Below are 22141 nucleotides of genomic sequence, written 5' to 3'. Positions count from 1 at the left end.
AAACAAACAAACTACTGACACTTACAAATACATCGGCTGCATGGGGCTATTCTTAAACACACACAATGTAGCAGACAGTCGGAGGGTGACAGCACAAACACACTCAAGCTGTCAGTGTGGCATAAACCCTTCCTCGTATGTAAGATCAGAACAAGTCTTATTGGCCGTGAATCTTAGACATAAGTGAATTGGTCTCGCAAGCATGTGTGCGTACATGCATCTGAGCACATGTGAGACTGAGCGCTACATACTGAGATTAAAATCAGTGAAAGAGTTACCATCGCTCATGCAGGAGACCTTTGGTGTCACTGCAACCGAGTGACGGATAGATTTGTCACTTTGGACAAGGATTACTTTATTATACCGACAGCTCAGGAGAAGATGTATTAGGGCCTGTGCAACTGAACTGAACTGTGGCTCAAGCACAGCACGGAGCACACAAAAGATAAAATATTTAGAGTACATGCAGGTACATACACTAAATTAAATGATATTATATCCACATCTACCGCACTCAACACACTCAGGGACTCGATTTTGGCAAGTTACCCTACAGCTTCCAGCAGTCTTGGATCATTAAGTTGCTGGTGGGGGACAGAGACCCCCTGATAGCGGCTAAGAACAAGTGTGTTCAGTGTGAAAGGAGGGAATTGGTTCAAAGAAGCACATCACTGCAGCTCCTTAATCGGAGTTGGCAGGGGTCAGCCAGCACAGACATGAGATGCAGCGAGGAAAATGTGTCTGTGTGTGTGTGTGTGTGTGTGTGTGTGTGTGTGTGTGTGTGTGTGTGTGTGTGTGTGTGTGTTTGAGTCAACACACTGCATTTGAGCATAGTGTATAAGGGTGTGTTTGTGTGTGTGCCTGGCTGAGAGGCAGATGAGAGAGAGACAGCGAGAGCGTGTTTCTCACACTCACGCTCAAGAGCCTGTGAAAGGTCAGTGCTTAGTGCTAACAGCACAAGATAGAAAGCGGTACACACACATGCACACACACAAACGTCGCACACACAAACACACACACACACACACACACACACACACACACACACACACACACACACACAAACACATGCACACACACACACACACACACATGTTCTGCTCATGCACAGACACATACTTAAGTCCAGAATAGGAAAACACTCAAGTATCCTTGGTCTAAACTATATTAGTCGCTTGCCAAAAACATTCAGGCGCTTTGACTGTCAGTACCAAACGTCTACACAAATATCAGCGATTTTATTAATATGTAGAGTAAAACTGATATAACAGTTTAGTATTTTGGTTTGTATAGGATAAAAAATGTTTAGCTGTGAAGCATTTGGATGAAAAGCCAAAGGCGGTCTCTCGCCAACACTTTCTGTGACACAGTGGTCAACAATGGAGCAGAAAGCACACAGATGACCTCAGAATGCTAAGCTACATCCAGAACAACCGGAGAGGAGAGCAGAAAGACAGAGAAGCCTGTACGGGCCTCCCTCTTTCTCTCTCTCTCTCTCTCTTTCTCTTTCTCTTTCTCCCTCTCTCTCTCGTAAGCCCCTTCACAGTCATCAGGGCTTTCCAACGTTTCCTGTTTTCGCAGGGGTGAATTGTGGGAGATAATCTCCGGCTGCCTATTGGCTGACTGCACACAAAAAGCGGCCCTGGAAAGCGGGCTTTTGTTACTGCGGCGACTCAAAATCCAGCCGCTGGCTTTTCTTTCTCCCCGGCACCGCCGAGGCACACATACCATGCCACACCATCAGCGAAAAAAAAGAAAAGAGAAGGAATGACATATAGAAAAGGGAAAACCCTCCTGACCTCCGCTACTCCACAGCACATGACTGGCCCAAATACTGAGGCTTGTTGCTAAAAGAGCTACAGAGAGATGGACTGGACAAAGAATGCAGGGTGTGTGTGTGTGTGTGTGTGTGTGTGTGTGTGTGTGTGTGTGTGTGTGTGTGTGTGTGTGTGTGTGTGTGTGCGTGTGCGCGTGAATTAGACTGTGTTTGCTTAAAAATTAAAGAAAATTGTATATCTACAATACATCAAGGTGCAGACATCCTATAATTGATATATAGTACATCCCTTCACCGTATCTGTTTACAAAGGTAAGAACTTCAGCTGACTTTATTAATTGACTGAATATATATTTATTTAATCTGTTCATTAATTTTTTATAATTATTCACCCTTAATCAAAACAGTATCTGCAATAATAATGAGACGTCTTAAAGCTGGTGGGTGGTACATTAGGCTGTCATTAGCAGCACCAACAATGGTATTATGACACATCTGTCAAAACATTTCCAAAACACCAAAAGTCAAAAAAAAGTCACACTCGTTTTGAAAGGAGCTTAATCAAGTGGAAAAACAGCTACAGCGTCCCCCAGTTGTTAGGGAAACCCACTTCCCACGTTCATTAGGTTCTCGACAGTCAAGACCTGATTAGTCGAGACCTGATTAGCCTTCAAGACTTTTGTCTGAGGACAGCCACTCTCTAAGACGCCGCGCAGGCTGAATCTAATTAGATAGTCAGTCTCATTCCCATACATGTCTACTAACTTACAGCTTGAGTTCATTGTTCTCTACTGAAAACAAAACAAACCAATGTGGCTCATAATCCCCTTAACTAGCTTGACCTTGTTTAAGTATCTGATGAAGCCATTCATGAAGAGGCCACCTCCTTGGGAATGGTAAGTCAGGGAAATAAAGTGGGTAAAGCCTTTAATGTTAATATTGCTGCAATCTTTCAACAACAGAAAATGGGTTGCTGTAATATTCAGGAGTTTTGTAATGAATCACCATTTACAGGTGCCTTCCGGCTTTGCCAACATGCGCCCTGTTTTCAACCTAGCCAACGAAATCCTCAGAAAGCCATGTGAGCCGCAAGTCATGGTTGGTGGTGATGGCATCCAAGAGGGGGCAGCTGGGAGAAAAGGGAACCTTTATCTTCTGATTTGAATAAGATGGCCTGGATCTGTCACAGTGTTTACCCCTCCGTATGGTCCGACAGGGGCACACACACACACACAAAGCAACGACAACACCAACAACCTCGGTTGTGCACACTACAACGGCCATTGTGCTGTTGTTCTTGTTTTTTTGAGCAGCTAACATATTGTGCTTTGTTTTTTAAATTTCCTTCATTAAACTCCCAGAGGCTGTAATGCTCATCTTTGCCATGTTCCCTAAACTGACTCTTTCTCCTCTCCCCTCCCTCTATCAAACCATCCTCCCTACACCTGCTCAGATAACCACTCCTCCGTCTCTAGGCTCCATCCTCCTCTCTGCCCTCTCTACCCCTCCATTACTCATACCGCTCTTTATCTTTAGAATACTCATAGGCTCTCCAGCTCCCTCATGTAAACCCATTCAACTTCCTCTTCTTTAATCTTTTGCATAAAACCATAACTTGGTTAGGGAAAGGGCCTCATTTTAAGACAGACAAGTATACACTGTTCACAGCAACTGATGCTGGCAAATCACAATTAATAAATCAGATTTGCTCTTTTCAAGCAGGTGCTTTGACAAATGTACAAGGACGGAGTGCAGCAGAAGACAGAAAAAAACAGGTGAAAGAGTGAAAATTTGTCATTACACTTGTTAAACACAATGTGAAAGCAGTCACCATTTCAAGAAAATAAAGGTACAATAAATGCATCTGAAAGTAGCAAACCAGAGAGAGGCACAGTAATGTCTGCCTAAATTAAAAAGGAAAATATTGGAGGAGATTTGGCAACATTTTTGGCAAAGTTTGCAAAGTAAAAGAAACACTAAGGGGCAAGACTATGTTTGGACTCACCTTGACATCAGAGAAGAACATCTTGAGCATATTAGAACTCGGGTAGCGGGTGTAGAAAAACATGAGCTTGGCCTTCTTCAGATGATTGGGGGAGAGACCCTCCTGGATCTGCAAACAGCTGCCATTAAGGACATTAACGATTGTTTGGAGGGGAAACAACTTATGGTAGATGAAGCAAATGAAGCTACTGATATTATCAGAAATACAATATGTGCTTGCTAATAACTGGCAGTAAGTTTGGCAAGAAATTATCATTTGGATGAGGGGTAACCAAATTTTCTTTCAGGCATGAACACAGGGTTGCAGAGGGGGATGCTGAAGACAGTGCACCAAAGCAAAACCATTTGCTTGCAATTAGCATTGTCCGTATCAGGTGTGAGAGCGTCACGGTAAATAAAACGCTGGCCAGCACTACAGCCGATGCTTTTACATAAGGAGGCTCATTTCACAGTCAAAGTAAGCAAACGCCTTTGCCTGCACCCTGAGCTAACCTCCACCCAAAAAAAGGAAGAAGAAAAAAGGAGACATTTGCATATCACAGACAAAGACAGCAGTTAACGCCAATGACGGGCAAGAAGGCCTAATGGCTTGGCGACAACCCATGCCAAGCCTGAATATGACGGTCTGATGTTGGCTTCATATCAGTGACAAAACAAGGCCTAGGAGATGGTCCCAAACACTGGCCCAAGCAACATGAAAAACCTTCTCACACTCACATAGGCCATATTCAAATACATGTCAGAGGCCTTGTCCTCCTAATGGATCGCCTGGATTGAACAGCGAGGATGGAGATGGGCTGGTGGGGGCACCTTGAGGGATAGTATGGTTCCAACCTTCAATTACATCCCCCTCCTCTTCCCTCTGCTCCACCCCTACCCCCCAGCCTCACTGCCGCTGCCAAACCCTTGGAGGAGCAAAAGAAGGAGGAGGAGAAGGAGAAGAGGGGCTCTGAGGCTTTGGACTCAGCCAGTGATGGGGGGACTGAAACACATCTGCGCCACCGAATGGCCCAAGCCATTTCCATGGTGAATTAACGGCCGTATAATGCAACTGATAATATCAATCTGGAGGATAAGACATTGAAAAGGGAACGGGATGGGGGTGGGCTGCATGTTAAAACCTCAGGCTGTTACAACAAGGGTTTTCATCAAGCAGAAGCAAGACAGGGCCTTAAATTACACACAAAATACAGCCCTAAGTTTTCATGAAGACTATTTACACTTGAGTGGACAAAATACATTGCTTGACATTATTTATGATCTACAGGGGTGGCTGTGATCGTTAAAATCAGTCAAGTGTCCAGATGTAGCTGTAACTATAGAGTGGGAAGAAGGCATCAGCTGCTAGATTGGATTGCCCTTGGCCCCAGGGTTACACAGCAAAGCCAGCAAATGCTGAACCACGCTGGGTTGGCTCCTTAAAGACCCTGTCTACTTTGTCTGATTCAGTGAGAGAGAGGGAGAGGGAGAGAGAGAGAGTTAGTTGTATACGCAGCGAGGGTCTTGTGGGGGAAACCCTGGCAGACTGGTGTTACTCTGTCAGGCCTGGCCAAAAGAGCAGCACTTCACTCTCCACACCACACCATCTGCTCCAAGTGGAGGGGATACAATGGATCCTCAGACACAGAGGGAGAGACAGAGAAAAAGAGAGCTCTTTTTCAGTAAGGCAAGGTGGGATTTGTTTGCTGTGAAAGCTGTGCACTTACAGTACACTTAGATTAATTTGTTTTTGCTTTTTCAATTAGGATTAACATTGCTTTCCTCTTATCATTGAAATTAAAAATTATTGTAAAACAAAGACGTCAAGGTTTTACCTTTCCGGCCATAAAGGCAATATCACCTCCCTTCAGACGACAATTAAGAAGCTTCATATCTCCCGATGAGGCATTTTCATCTCCAATTCACTCACAGCTTGCAAATGTAATTGTGATTGGACTTAGGGGTGGCGTGCAAGGCTATTATTTTGTCATGATGGTGCACTCATACCAGCTGGCCCACTGTTTGCCTGCCACATCTGACAAGACATCATCATTCTCACAACACTTCCCCAAAGCCCAGAGTCATGAGAGGAAAATAGCTGCTCCACTTCCTAATTCCAGGTGTAAGGACAAGAAAATTTGGAGTCGGACTGAGAACAAATGAGGAAATTGATAGCAGCCATCTGCTCCACAATGCTGCCGAGAGCTGGTGAACTTGAACACACCTCGCAAAATGTATGACAAGCTGTCTCTGACTTCAGAGGCTTGGAAAAAAAAGAGAGCAGCAGAAATATCAAAAATTCTACATCAGTAGAACCAGCTATATACAGAGAGTAGAGATACAAATAAACTGATTCATAAATGTCATACTCATTACAATAGAAAAATGTACAAAACTATAACTTGTAAATGCCAAACTTTGTTCCTAAACCTGTGGAATAAACTCTGGGAATCAAAAATAAAAGATGAAAAAAAGAAAAAGAAAAACAACATATGTGGACATGTTGTTCTGCCTATTCTTTCCATTTAGGGATGTACATCTTTTAATGCCCTGAATTTATAACTGTTACAATGAAAGCCACAGCATCTGGCATATGTGGTTATTGTTTGATTGTTTTCTACTTTCTCTCAGTCTCTGTATGTCTCTCTCTCCCTTTTCTCTTTTCATCCCTCCATCGGGAGCCCATAGAAGCAAAGGATTATGGATCTCTGGAAAGCGTTCACCCTTGGGTCAGAAGACAAGACAAGGCGAGGTAATGAAAGATAAACAGCTCGCTGCAAACACCTGTTAACGTCCGCTTCAAAGAAAAGACAGGGAGGAGGGGGGTTTGCAGGGAGGGAAAACAAAAAAAGAAGTATTTGGCTGCCAAGCAACAGCCGAAGGGCCCCCCGGGCTGTTGACAGATCTTTATGAAATGAAAAAAAGAGAAAAGAAACGACAATGATTGTGGGCTTTTTACAACAGCGATGGGTGATAAGAGGAACACAAGAGAAAACACAAGCAATCATAAATATACATCTTTACTGAGTCCTCAGGCGAACCTTTTGTGACATGCACACACGAAAAGACACACACACACACACACACACACACACACACACACACACACTAAAAAGCCTAGGCACCCGTGCACTCAGTAGCAAAAACAAGGGATCCAAAGTGTTAAATATACATACTCTCTTAACTAACATATCCATAACAGCTAAAAAGCACTAGGGTTCATTTCTTAAGCATGTAATGAATGTTAACTACTTGAAGACAAGGATTTCTAAGGACAGCCGGTGTGTCACGAATGAAACTTTCATAAGGGTTAAGGGGTGTTGAATACTTAGGGACTAAGGAGGTATAGGGGAAACAGAGAAGGGACTGAATGTATCTTTTTAAGCTATTAGTCCTGAGCCCCTGAGGGATTCAATTTGAGCCTCCCATAGGGGATAGCCTCTTTATCTGCAGGGCATGATTGGGGCACACTGGGGTTAAACTATAAGGGAGGCTATATACACACCATTGTGTGCCAAGTTTCGGGATGCTATCTGCCTCCATGTTCTTTCAGGCTATTTTTTATAAAAGGAATTGGGGCAGTAAATGTCGTGGGGACCTAATCTTCGTGAGTAAGTGATATGTGACAAGAGAGCTTTTAAAGCACTCAGGATTGAAGATGGAAGAAAAGGCTGTATGGTGCCGCGAGAAGGAAGAGGTATAAGTATAAAAATAAATACAACAATGCAGTACAATGGAGAAGAGAACAGCAGTGGGAGGAAAAGTGATTCATCAACAATTTCTCAGTTTCTTAGGCTACTTTCAGGCTCAAAAAGATTTGATTTTTAACTCTTTGTGGTTCAGATGCAATGTTTCGCATCAGTCTCTGCAGGGAATTACCACCTGAAATCAAATTTTTCCTGGCTTACACAGGCATGAGCTGGTCTGAAGTGGACCACGTAGGGTTAAAACATCTGTCACACACACATTCACTTGTTATTGCCTGTCAACCCCCTCAAAACACACACACAAACACACGAGCGCACACCCCATCACCATCAAGATTTTTTTAAAGGATACATTGCTGCCTGAGTAAGGTGAGATGTCAGCCATGTCCTGGAGGTCACTGCACTCGGACTTGATTAGGGACAAGGAAAGGCCCTCGGCTGTGCTGCCAGGGTGCGCTGGTGAACAAGAGCGATGGTGGTGCCCCAGGTGGTGACCTGAAGCCATCTTGGTCCTCAGGCTGGTGGTCTCCCGGGACAGGTCCATGGAGTCTGGAGAGGAACGGTCTTTGCCTGTGTAGCCACCTGTGGGTGCACCAAGGGGACTCTGGAAAGGGTATCCCATGAGAGGCAGTGGAAACGGGTGTCTAAAGGATGGGGGGCTGAAGCCCATGGAGGCAGAGAGCGAGGAAGGGTGAAGGGCGGGGTGGTGGTGACCGCCATGGGCACCCACAGCTGAGGACTGGTGGTGGTGCTCACTGGGTGTCTTCCTCACCACTAAGGGCAGTGCCTCGGTTTGGTCATTGGTAGCACCTGGCATCCCGGGCATGCTGGCAAAGGAGTCTAGGGGATTGGGAATGATGACATCACCGAAGCACTGCAGCCTCTGGTTGGCGGTGTGGAAATTGGGGTTGTCTCCATTGACAGCGGTCGGAAATCTTTCAGGAGGTATGGAAAGTGGGGGGAAGGCCTGCTGGGGTGTAGGGCGTGGAGGTTTTGCAAACACCTTAACCACTGTGTCCACCACCTGGGTCATGGCTGAATTGAGTTCCTGCTTCAATGTTTCTGCCAGCTGTTTACCTTCTGCATGCATGGAGGATCCTGGACCTCCCTGTCCTTTGGTCCGGCCGAGCCCTTCTCTTCTTGGCTTCTCTCCGTCAGCCAGCAGGGCCTGCTCCTGAAGCAATGCCCGCGCCCTGTCCAGGAAATGGCCCGGGTCCAGGTCAGACATCTCATTGTCAGAGCGCAAGTCATCTCCACCCCGGTCATCGCCGCCGGTGTCAGACCTGGCTGGGCTGTCCTCAGACATGTTTCCTATGTCATTGTGGAGGTCATTGTGGAGGTCGTTGTGTTCCGAGTCGTCGGTTGAGTCATAAATCTGAAAGAACTTCTCCTGCAGCTGGCGAAGCTGTTTCTGCATGTCCTCCAGCTGCAGCTTCAGTTGCCGTCGCTCCTCTTGCTTCTGTTCCTTCCTCTGGCACACCAGCTGGGTGAAGCTCTGCTGTTGCTGTTGAGGCAGACGCTGCTTACGCTTGTTCTCTCGGCTGCTACTACTACTGCTGCACACCTCGCCTCCCCGTGGGCTGCTGGGGGCCTGCTGCTGAGACTGAGGAGGTGGGCAGTCTAGCTCCATGTCCCGCTCTCCATCCATCTCATGATCACGTTCATGACGGGAAGCAGCAGGTACCACCACACTGGGTGAGTGGCTCATACCACGTATAATGTTCTCTACACGAGCTCGCTTGGCACGCAGGTGTTCATCATTGAGACGTTCGATGTCAAAGGTGGCCAGGCCTGGAGGACGGCCAAATGGTGACAAGCACTCTTGAGGGGTGCTGTCCTGGGAGGAGTTACTGCAGGCATCCTCCTGGGGAGCATCTGAGCTTGCATTGGAGAGCCCTGATCCGGGGAAGCCTGACTCCCCTCTATCCCCCCTGTCCCCTCTTTCTCCCCTCTCGGGTCCTCCTCCATTTTTAGCCATGTTATTCTTGAGAAGCTGAGAGATAATAGTCGTGCCAGGAAAGGGCATCATGGTGTCCTCATATGAGTTGGCCCTCTTCAGTAACTTTCGGAGTACATTGGACTTGGACTCACTGTCGCTGGCTGTAACAACGCCAGGCCCACCATGTGGCTGCACTACAGAGCACTCCATGGAGTCAGTGTCTGATCCGTGGTGAGAGTGGGAGCTCAGAGAGTTCATGGCACTGAAAATGGCTGCTTTGGCGCGGGCAATGTTATCAGTGGTTGCTGTTGTGGCTGCTGCTGTGGAGGAGGCTGTGCTGCCCACGGTCCTCTTAACACCAATGTCCACACGTCTTCGCTTGGTCTGTCTGTTCAGGAGGGAGTCGCTGTCATGGTCCGGCATCACGGGCTGCTGCTATTGGGCCATATCCCACAAACCCAGTCCTCTTGGATCAAAGCCTCTGAGTACCTGTGGGCAAGAATTCAAAGATGCATGACTCACAGAAGTGAAAAATATTTTCAGAAACAAAGTCACTCACTCACTCAGGCAGTGTCCTCGACCACTTCAATTTCAAAACAAAATCCAAATTAAACAGAAAAGCTTGAAAGATTTCCACAGACTGAATCTATCAAAATTGATCAACCTCTAGAGAAATGCATTTGCTGACATTATGGATACAAGCTGAAGAATATTGTCTCAAGCCAGCAGGCAGTCCCTCTTAATATATTTCTACAAGGGCAGGGACATCCGTGATTACATTTAGGCCCTAATGACAGAGGGGTAAAGGGAACAGGCGAGATCGGGTCAGAATTAGGCCTTGGCTTGACATTCCAGGGCAAAGTCCTACATTTTATCCTGTCCCCTGTTACATGGCGCGCGACACTGAACCAGTTCCCACGGAACACAAAGCTGCATAAAATTATGATAATTACTTAAGTACTTGTCCTCATTTCCATGTTTGTGCAGTGTTAGCCAACATAGGAGCTATTAACTCACAAAATAAAAAAAAATAAAAAAATAGGGTTAAGATTATCTGAAAAAAATATTGCATACAAGGAGACGCAATGCACATTGTACATGTCGTTATGTAGCCTTTACTAAAGCCTATTCTGTAAGTGAGCTGCCATTTGGTAAGGTCAACAAAATATACTCATTTTAAACCATTTTTACACAGTGTGTAATTTTAAAATGCAAGTTCTGTGTTCACATTTATCAACACAAACGTCATATCTTAAGCAACGGGGAGAGTGACACATAAAAGAAACACAAAATAGGCGTATTGATTTTGGTGCCAGCGTGAGCTCACTTCTGTGTTTTTTTGTTTGTCTTTTCATCTGGCAAGGGCAGTTAATTCTGCTCAAATGAATAGGTTACAAGGGTCAACTCTGGCAAGGAGCAACTTAAAGCACACAAAAAACCCTATTGCCCTACTGAAAGCAAAACGTTTTGTCAGTACAGGCCTGCATCAATAATGCTACGTAAGCAGCAGTGGCAGTGTCTTAGCCAGAGCCATATCAGATGCATCCAGTCTCAAATGTATTGATCAGAAACTGTTTAATTTGTATGCCTCTCTTTAAAAAATGAAAAGATTTCTGAGGTTAGTACATTTATAAATTTGCCAATGATTTTTAACAGCATCAAGAAAAATGGTACATGAGTTTACATTTTTCTTTTTGCACTCTTTAGGAAAACACCAGCCCTTGTTAAGACCCATAAAGGCTCTGTCAAAAATAATAAAATATTAAAAAATACAAATACAAGGCAAAAATTTAATTTTAGAGGTTGCGCATATACTCAAATGTTGCTCTGATTCAAGTTGACTTTTAGGTAGAGCAGCAAAGCAACTAAAAATTTTGAATTTTAAATTAAAAAATGTCACGGCTGGTTCAGATCGTAGTTTAATTTTGATATGATATTTTACAACGATAGTCATTCAAAGACATTTATTTTTAAAGGCTCAGTTTCAGTGGTAAGTGGGGGCAAACAGCAGGGGAAATCGAACTCTGGTGAGATTTAACAACATTCTGTTTGAGTGATTATTTCCTTCCTCTAACTAAAAGCAATTGTATCATCTTCACATTATCACTGCATGTGATTAGTCTTTTTTCTTTTCTTCCTTTTTTTTTTTTTTTTTTTTAAATAAGTAGGCTTCTCTCTTGTCACTAAACCTCACCAGACGCATGCACACTGTATTATACACACAAGCGCGCACACACAACTTTGCTGTTGGGTTTGTTAGAAACAGTTTGATGCACCACACAAGTGACATGGATTGGCAGGTTTTTCGCTCTGGGAAAAAAAACAAAAACATTTTGTAAATTGACATTTTGTGGAATTACAATTAAAAACCGTAAAAGTTCAAATTTGCTGTGAGCACCAGTTGGATTCAATGCGTTTCCCCCCTTAAAAACTGTGCTATTGAAGTAACACCAGGATTCTAGAATAAAACCCTTTGACAAATGGCTTTGGCCCAAGTCTTGACAGCCATATCTAGCAGTTCAGACAAGAGGTGACACATCTACAAGAAAAACAAAACCAAACCAAACAAGAAACAAAACTTGACTTGATTACCTCAGGATCTTAACAATGAGCTTGAAATAGTCACCAGCACCTGTCTTTTCCAACCGCGCACCTGTCTTCCATTGCCCATGCGCAACACCCCCCCCCCCCTCAAAAAAAAGACCTTCAACAATTTCAAGCAACTATGAGCTACACATATGAACACCGAGCTATAAATCTCCACTTCAACTTTTACACCCCATCATTTTTAACCCCGTTCCCTCCTCTTGTTTTAAACCCTGAACCAAACATCCAGCTGATAAGAAACACAAAGTGAAGAAAAACCAACGTGAAACTTGACCTGAATTAAAAATAAATATACAGGTGCTGTCACTTTAAACTGAAAATCCAACAACAATTGCTCTATAAGATGGTAAAAGTGAGTGCAACTGTTTGTACAGTGGGTTGCCAGTGGACAGGCGAAGACATCAAGACCTACGAGAGACAGGTTTGCGTACACTCACGACAATATCCAGGCAGCGTTTCACCGCGACTGTCCAAAAGTGGAGCCGCAGGATGGAGACGCCACATTCACAACACGGGAGAGCCGACAAGCCCCGTAACTGCCTGGACGGGCATTTGGCGTGAATAAAACAAAAAGGCGTGTATCAGGTGTTGAAACGAGATTTAACCCACAGGATGAAGACGATCTGAGGTAACAGCAAAGTCCCGCTTTTCAGCACTCACACGAGAGCGCATATACAAGTGAGTCGAAGTTCCCGTCTAAAAACAAGTGGTGGTTTAAATCACGTCTCGTCGGAAAAACAAAGACAAACAACAAAAAAACAGACCAAAAAAAAAAAAAAAAAAAAAGTGGATACAAAAAAACCCCCCAAAAACAACACACGCTTCCCAAACTTACTTCGCAAAGTTGCAAATCAACTTGATCTCCGCTTTGATGAGGAAGGTTGGGCTACCGGCCGCAAATCATCCTCGCACAAATACGGGCTGCTCACGCAACTCCCGGCACATATCAAGACGAGGGGAGCGAAACGGAGCAAATCATCTCATATAGCTGTGATTAGCTGCCGATCACCAGAATAAATTCCCCCCCGTCAATGAGGTTTGATTCGTTTGGGGTTTTTTTTTTTTTTTTTCTTTCTTTCTTTTTTTTTCTCTCTCCTTTCTTTCCGCCCCCCGTGCGCAGGCGAGGCAGAGCAAGAACAAGAGAGGGAGGTATCCGAGGACAAGGTTACTTACCCTTTAGATGAAGAGGGGGGACAACCTGAACTCCTACGGCAAAATAGAGAATATACGCGGGGCACGGCGGATTGCTGGACGCTGGGAAAGAACAGTTTCTCGGAGAAGGAAGAGCTGGAATAAAGTCAGCGACGCGAGCGAAAGGTGCGAAAACGAAAAAAAAATATAGAAGATGAAAAGAGCTCTTGCGCGTCGGTCTCTCCCTCTATCCTCTGCTGTGACTGAAAGAGTGAGAGACATAGAGAGAGTGCGAGAAAGAGAGAGAGAGAGAGCGAGAGAGAGAGAGAGACAGCGCGAGACTGCGTGTGTCTGTGTGCGTGTGTGTGCGTCTCCGAGGCGCACTGGATGCGGAGGGCTGGATGCTGGAGCGCTCCTCCGCCTCTAAGATTCACTTTAAGACGCGGCTGAAGGAAACAGGAAGACGTGCGCGTCACGAGCGGCGTGATGTAACCGTCGCAACCTACCAATAAGAGGCGTCCGTCCGGTCCGGAGAACAACGCACTGAACTTGACCAGAGAACGGGACTTGGGCATTGCAACTAAAGAGAGAGAGAGAGAGAGGAAAAAAGGAAATACCACTCGTACTAATCTCTTTCTTCCCAAATGACCGACTGCGCGAGTAAGAATCGTTCCGCACTCTGACATTACACCACCTAATCCGTAATAAAAAAAAACAACACACACACACACACACACACACACACAGATTTACATGTTGTTATGTTGCCTGTTCTTACATCCAGGTTTCCAATTGGAAAGCTCCCATAATAAATGGCAAAATGTCAGGGCTGCCTGATGTTAAATCGAGCGCCGATGCCTTTTGAGAAGACGTCAGGGTGAGAATAATTTCACGACAACAACTGCTAAGAAAACTCACAAAACGCGTTGATCCGCTTGCCAACCAGTGGGGCGACCCGTCCCTTGGCTTCGGATGGGTTGTCAGAGCGGGCAGCTCTGCGCCGCTTGAGTCCAGACGTCTTCCAGTCTTTCCTTGTGGCGGTAAAACGACAAAATGAACTGTTTTACATCGCACACGACTTCTCCTGCGCGAGGGATAATTCGTGTTTCGATCGTGTCCACGAGAGTCCATTAAAATGTAGTAACGTTCATTCAAGCCCGGCCATTTTTAGTGATGACCAACTTTGTAACCTGCTCCTTTTTTATATGTCTAAATAACGATGCATAGCGCACTTGTGTTTTAAGGATCATACTTTTTTGTTTTTTTTTTTTTTTTTTCTGCAAAGACGACTGGTACACATTTAGACAGATTCAGACCTACTAACAGCACTGGGTCACTTGGGTAATCGGAGGTTCAAAGTGGCGTGCAGAGATATTTTACGTGCAGAGTTTTCTCATTGGTTGCAGGGAAGTCTGATTTTTTTTTTTTAATTTATTTTTTTTATGGACAAGCAAAGCAGCACAGAGGCTCTCGGCTTTGCTTTGGAACTCAGATTATCCAGAGAAGCCAATATCTGAGGAGGGCTAAACGTCTCTTTGTGAAATGCTTAGTTAAGAGCCGAAAACCATCATGAAACGTCTGTCCCTGGGATCTGCAACCTGCTGCCACCGACACATCCCCGTGCGTAGGGACTGCACTGCCATCAGACGCGATTATTAAGTAAAACCGATAGTGAATTAACACAAAAATCCTCCTTAGTGTTTACGAATCCAAAGACTTTTTTTCCCCCTTTTTTTTAATAGAAACCATTAGATTTTTCTCCCTTTGAAAAAACTTCCCCACCTGTAACGCTGGACCCTGCGGACACTGACACCTGATCCTTTCCACATATCAAACCTGATTTATGAAACGATGACGGCCGCTCGCCCTCATCCTCCCCTGCCTTCTTAACAAATTACACACTTGCAATTACACGGCGGCTTTCGCCCTCTGCAAATATTTTAGCCTTCGACCTTTACAACAGGTGTGTACACGAGTTGTTTAGTAATATTATTAGGAAATAATTGTTATGTTGTTTGTTTGTTTTTTTCTTGTGCCACTGAAATTAATCTGTGCGCAGGAGAATTATTTTTTTCATCGGATGCAACCATATTTCTGGATAATCGAGGTCACATTCGTCTGCATTTCGACTCGGCCGGCGTTCCTGCAATAAGAGAAACCGTATGCCTGGGATTAAAGCGCATGCAAGACGTTCCCCATAAATTTATTTCACACGGAACATGTAAAAAAATATATATTGTGTTTATTATTAGTAGAAGTATAATTATTATCGTTATCGGGGAATCGAGTTGCGTTTATTCGCGTGAGTCAGTTTGGTAAAACCATGATAGGAGAAAGTTTTTCATGCACTGTGGGTATCTGATGGGCGAGCTTTTGACCCCCCCCCCCAGCTTTTCACTTTGGAATCATTTGTTGCATGCAGAATCTTCTTTTTTTATCCTCTACACAAACAGGATCCTAAAGTACTTAACGAGAAATCTTATTTTCCATATGCCCCCCTGTCAGGTGCCAGAAAGGAAAAGGCGAGTCTTTTTTCCATGTCGCAAGCAAGTGTTTTTTAGGACGAACGAGTTGCAACGAAGTCAGCAAAGTTTAGTGTCTAGAGTGTCTTTTCCAAAGCAGGTGTCCCGGCCCCCTCGCTCCGCTCACTGGTCTGTGGCTGATTTGGCCTCGGCTCCCCTGGGTGCCGTCGGTGCGCACACAGGCTGGAAAAACAGGCCGGGACATTAAAGAAACGCGTGTTTGGAAAAGGAAGACTCGGATGAGGTGTAGAGGAAACGTGTTGGTTAACACTGGCTGCTCTTATCGCGGCCCATTCCAGGTGGATCAACGCGTGTATTTATTTCAAACTCACTCCCCCCCCCCTCTCTTTTGGGTCGAGTGCGACACACCTCGATGCCCAAGACTGATAATGCGCCCTGGCACTGCGCACTGATGGCTGAATTTATTGACACATTTATTAGAGTTTGGCCCAAATGCAGAAGGAGGGAGACGTTGAAAACAGTATTTCCCCCAGAGGTGTTATAAAGGTACGTTTTTATCACATTCTGAACACTAAATCACAATAAGTGCGCGCGGGGGGTGATGGTATGCCGGAGTGGAGAGGAGCCAGTGGCCTATTTTTCCTCAGTATCCATTTGGATCAACGGCAGCCCATCTGTATAATAATAATAATAATAATGGTAATTAATATTATTATTATTACTGTTGTTATTATTATCATTAATATTATTATAATTATTACTATTGTTATTATTATCATTATTACTATTGTTGTTGTTGTTGTAGTATTCTAAAGAAGGCTGTTATCTACTGTTTTTCATCCCAGTTTTGGAGCGAATTTAACGCAAAAAAAAAACCAAAAAAAACCCAACGAACAACCAAGCTGAGTTTTCCTGAATATAAGTTGCTTGAATCATGGTTGAAAGAATGAATGTTATCTCTTGAGCAGCAGCGTTTATAAAAATGGCCTTAATCAGATAATGACTTGATGAGCTCCTAGAACCAATCCATTTCTTTTCACAGATACAGTTTTTTAGAGAAATGTGAGAGAGAGAGAGAGAGAGAGACACACACACACACACACACACACACACACACACACACACACACACAGACAGAGAAAGAGAGAGAGCTATTTGCGAAAACACAAGCAGAGAGAGATGGTAGCGCTAAAAGCTGTTTTGTTCCGGAGAGGTCTCCGGGTCCCTGAATAAAAAGGTTTAGGAGACAGGACAGAGGAGAGGAGAGGAGGATGCAGGATTTACCCGAGTGTAATAAGTGAGTAGGCGTCTGACTCTTATCTCCTCTAAGTCCTTGTTCGGCCCCGTGTGCAGGACTTGGTGATGAGGATGTTGCAGGAAAATATGCACTTGTTTCTGTTGTCAAGGCAAAAACCCGTTTCAAAAAAAAAAAGCAAGTCCTTGTGACCTGAACATGAGATAAGAAAACGTCTATTAGGTCCAAATGCTGCAGTAAAATAACAACAATTTGCAAAGATGTGATTATTAGTGATATTACTTCTTGTTTGCCAGGGCTGTGATAGCCGGCACAGTGTTGCCCCCCATGACCCACATCCCTCTTTCTAGGCTACAAGTTGTGGTTATTATGGAGGCGATTGTGTGTGTGTGTGTGTGTGTGTGTGTGTGTGTGTGTGTGTGTGTGTGTGTGTGTGTGTGTGTGTGTGTGTGTGTGTGTGTGTGTGTGAGAGAGAGAGAGAGAGAGAAGTTGGTCATCCTCTGTGGCCTGTTTTAGCGAGCCATTCAATGAGACTACATAATACTATACAAACACACACTCAAACTCAAATTTAAATATGCTTCATTTGCATGAATGGGTATTGGCCATTGTTGCAGAAGTAAATGTCTGACACACTATGAAGACAACGTAACAGTGAAATGTGAACCAGGCACTGAGTAACCTGCTGATGAAAAATCATTGATGATAACATGTGAAATGGAAAACACTGATGCCACATACATAAGAATTCTTATACACATATGTAAGAATTTACATGTATACACACAGCCTCTAGAGCATCTCAACTTTTCCTCACACACACACAAACAGTCCTTACATTCTGAGTGATCAGATGCAGATGCAGTATTGCAACATCTTTCTAGATATTAACAGACCCTGTTTTCAGCTTTTAGATAAAAAAAAACCTGTTTGCTCTAACATTATAACCCCCCCCCCCTCCCCAACATATGTTTGGCCTATGTGGAGGTAATAGGCAATTAAAAGAATGCTGCTCAGTGATGCTGATGGGAATATGGCTGGAGTCAAACTCATTAAAACCACATATCTTCCAAACATTATTAGTCTTAGCCGTGTTTAAAATCCTCGAAATTATCGGCGTATTAGAAATTTCTTCGGCGGAAAAATAAAGTAGTGACATGCGCCAAGTCTGAGTTAATTCGACATGTCTTACGAGCAACCTTGGAAGTACGCGAATGTTTAAAAAATCTCTGCCTATGACAGGCTAAAGTCAACAGGAACGGAGGTGCGCGCACACAGGGGAGCGCGCACGCAGACAAACACACACACACACACACACACACACACACACACACACAGACAGACGCGCAGAGCGCCTTGGAGGTGCTTGGGCGGACAGACATGCTGGGAAATCGCCTGGAACAGTATTAAGCCTGACGTCCTTAAAACAAACAATGGCACCATGAAATAAGGGCTTATGCTCTCAAAGTCAAAGAGCCCCCTCAGCAACTCTCCCTGTTTATCTCTCCCTCTGCCTGACACACACGCGCACGCACACACACACACACACACACACACACCATTTCTTGGGGGTTACACACTCAGGCTCGCAGCTCCATTGGGAGGGGACCAACTTTGCTCCTGTGAACTCTCACCTGTCAACATGGAGCAGAGGACTTTACTTGGTAAACACGAAAGGACTTTAGCTGTTTACTTCTGGCGGTAGCCTGTTTTATTCAACTGCAAGGCCGCGGTCACAGCTGGTTGTCCGGGTGCTTTGAGTGCATTTCGAGACGAGCTTACATCCACGCCGAACTAAGTTCAACGATGGGACAATTTTAATGCGGCCACTGTTAGCCTGCTCATTTTCGAGCACTTGACTCGACTTATATTCCGAGAGTGTGTGGCCCACCGATAGGCTACATCGGGCATGCATCCGAGTTGGCTTGATTTCATCAAACTGACTTGCGGATCAACTTTTGTGGTCCACGCTGCTCTCTACCGCCCCACGGTGTAGGGTATTTTGATGAGCGCTTGAGGGAATAAGAAGGTTAACAGTTACAAAAAGTTGTAATTTAATCAAAATGCGTGTTTATTCGTGCAATGCTCGAATGCCGAATCAAAAAGTGGCCTTCAGTGATTCGTGTAATGTCTTAAGTTTCTTCTGTAATGTGTGAATTTTTTTGTTGACAAACAAGGTCGGATAAATTTCCAATTTTTTCAATGAAGTATGGCACATACATATCAAGCGCCGGTCTCTGCGCTTTTCCTGTTTTAGATTTCCACAGCCATTATCCTCTACTGCAGCTATACCGCTTAAAAAAAAAAAAAAAAAAAAAACACGGGCCGTGGCAGATAAGCGGCGGTCTGTTTTCGCTCCTCTGATCAGCGGTAATTATATTTGTTGGCGTGGAGGTAAGTGGTCCTCCCCGGGGGGCGTATTGTACTCGACTCTCTCCATGTCATAAAATAAAATTACAAGGAAAGGAGAAGATATCCTACAATAACAGAGGCGAGTCGTAAAATCAAAGAGTAGCTAAATTAAATCTGAAGGAAAAAAAACCCTCACGGAAAATACATTAGGGCTATGATGGACAGGGGCAAGGGGCTTCAAATAAAACGCAGGTTAATGACTTTTTAATAGCGTCAACGACTGTATGGTTGGTTAAAAGGGACACACACACACACACACACACACACACACACACACACACTCTGTCATACACAAAGCTTTCTCTGGCTGACTGAGGCAATTAAGAGTAATTAGTGATCAGTTACCTGTGCTTCAGCCTTTCTGCACTTCCCCAAATACTGTGAAGAGAGGTGTCTATAGCGTACGAAGTGACATGCGCAAGGCTTAAGTAGCTTTAAAGTGCCTCTCTCACCACACACACTGGTCTCCGGCTATAAGTTGAGCTCTCTGCAACAGTCTGCTCTCCTGTTACAGCAGTGGACGTTCACACGTCTTGTACCTGTTGGCACCCTCTCGTCAGGTTTATGTATCTGTGTAACCTTTGACCCCCGGTGTGGAAGTTCGGCCCGGCACCCAGCAGGCCCTCCCCACAGCCGAGTGGCCTTTCGCCGGTGACCTCTCTTGACCTTTCACACCAGAGGAGATTCGGCTGCCTTAGGGGAGGTCAGGAGGAGGGGACCGCTGTTATTGCCTACTTGTCCCGCAAATACACACACACACACACACACACACCCACGCACACAGATTGAGGAAAGAAATGTTTTCTGCTCACCTGTTGATTGCAAATTAAACCTTCCGGCTCCATCAAACTGACGCCGAGTCAGCGCATTTCCATTTGTTGAAAAAGCCTTGTACATTTACTCAGATACTCTACATGTGCTTTACCTGAGCACTTCCTTTTTATACTACCTTATACTTACACTACACTACACTTCAGATGGAAATCTTGTACTTTTTACTCCACTACATTTATCAGACAGTTATAATTACTTTGCAGATGAAAATTTTACATAAAAACCCATTGATTTTGTTTTTTAAATATATGATGCCTTGTTACAGATTAAAAAACCCAACAGTATAAAAAAAATGTTAAAACTAACTCCAGTTTTCCCAGCTACAACATTAAAAAAGATGCTTGTACATTATTGCATCAGTAATAATAATTTAACACTGACAGGGACCATTCTACCAATAAGTGCTTTTACTTTTAATACTTACCTTTCGGTACCTTAAATGTAGAACTTTTATTTGTAATTGAGTATTTTTACAATGTAGTGATACTACCTTTACTTAATTAAAGCATCTGAATACTTCTTCCACCAATGTGCATTTCATTTTGAAATTAGTGCCACTCCCGATACTGTTTTCATTACTTTATTAATGACATTGCTGTAAATTGCCAATAAGATCCAGACATTTTTATAGAGCTTAATGTATGTTTGTAGCTTGTGATTAATCAGAGTAGCGTGACAATCTATCCTCTGTTGGGCCATACATGGACACACTCCAACCACAGGTTAAAAGCCCACAGCCACTAAAGTGCTCATGCACATGTAGACAAGTAAATGGACACACATTAACACACACAGAGCCGCTACACACAGTTGAGAGCGTGCACTGTCAAGTACATACCATGAATACACACAGGCCTACATCCATGCAAACACACAAACGCACACAAATACACACACAGACACACACACACACTCACACTCCCAGCATTTTCAAAGACTTCCCCGTGGACAGAGGCGTCTGCCAGCGCTGCCATAAATCACACTGAGGCTGGTGCTGAGGGCAAGGCACACCTTGTCCACGTCGCCCCCACTCCTGGGCTGAATAAACCATAACATCCTGCCTCTCGTGCTGCCCGACGCCCTCTGAGCACGACCCTAGAGAGGGACCCCCCCCCCCCACTCCACCCACATCACCACCGTTACCATCATGTGCCCCCCCCCCCCCTCTTCTGTCTAACTTATCCATCTTTAGGAATTTCAGCTGCTGCAGTGGACAGGTTGGGCAGGGCTCTGCTTGTTTGGAAGAACACACAAACCCCCCCCTCCTCGTCTTCCTTTAACACTTTTTTTTTTCCCATTCCAATGACTTCCTGCTTGGAGGGTGGGATGAGAGAGAGAGAGAAAGAAAAAAGGGAAGAAAGACAGAGAGAGAACAGCAAAACAGCAGGAAGCAAACGTTTAACGGGAGGATGCCGACACCCTCATCCTGTCGTGTGCCGGCTTGTTTCAGGTGCTTTGGGCCAATCAGCTCCCTCCGCTCCATTTACCTCAGGGTGTGCCGCATTTGGCTGAGAAGGTGCACCTTTCCTTCATGACCCCCTCTGGAGGAAGTATAATGTTTCTGGAAAGAAAAGGAGATGATTTTACTTCCTGGCCAGAGGAGCCAAGTGTACAGCTCATAATAGAGCATTAAACCCCCCACCACCCAACAGAGACATAAAAGCGAACAAAGAATAAAGAATGCGTGAAGCGTTGGGTTATCTGCTGATTATTTCCTTTGATTTTTACTGCTGCAGAGGGAGAAGCTAAACAAACAATCCACACAGCAGTTGGTACTTGGCATTTCACTTGAAGGTCTTATTATAGATAAAACCAGTCAAAACCCACAATGGAAAAGAAAAACTCTGCTGTATGTTGTTTGGCATGCAACCACACAAATGATTACTTCCCCCTAGAATGTAATTCCCAAATAAAAGGCTCAGAATTACCAGTAAATTCACTGATATTCAACAGTGTTATTTAATTTCAAAAGCCAATTTGTTAGAGCAAGGAGACATGTTTTAGATATAGGAA

The 22141-nt window shown here is 44.5% G+C and overlaps 1 protein-coding gene across 6 annotated transcripts in view; it reads right to left on the bottom strand.

Annotated features, from left to right (window-relative positions):
• Window positions 1-14380, bottom strand: part of prox1a (prospero homeobox 1a) — a 35553-nt gene extending 21173 nt beyond the window's left edge. The window contains exons 1-3 of one of the 6 annotated variants that reach the window (XM_040125293.1): window positions 14063-14380; window positions 7820-9895; window positions 3783-3890 (exon numbers count right to left, since the gene is read on the bottom strand). In XM_040125293.1, coding sequence (XP_039981227.1) covers window positions 3783-3890; window positions 7820-9829 — 2118 coding nt within the window. In that variant the 5' untranslated portion in view covers window positions 9830-9895; window positions 14063-14380. Of the gene's footprint in view, window positions 1-3782; window positions 3891-7819; window positions 9896-11998; window positions 12050-12848; window positions 13028-13186; window positions 13456-13650; window positions 13694-14062 lie in introns of those variants that run through there. The other 5 variants (XM_040125290.1, XM_040125288.1, XM_040125294.1 and 2 more) reach the window with 5 other exon arrangements.
• Between the last annotated feature and the right edge of the window lie 7761 nt (window positions 14381-22141).

Source organism: Xiphias gladius, chromosome 4 (genome assembly GCF_016859285.1).
Source record: "Xiphias gladius isolate SHS-SW01 ecotype Sanya breed wild chromosome 4, ASM1685928v1, whole genome shotgun sequence".
Taxonomy (NCBI): domain Eukaryota; kingdom Metazoa; phylum Chordata; class Actinopteri; order Istiophoriformes; family Xiphiidae; genus Xiphias; species Xiphias gladius.
Note: the sequence above shows the minus strand (reverse complement) of the source record. Positions and strands in the feature narration are given on the sequence as shown.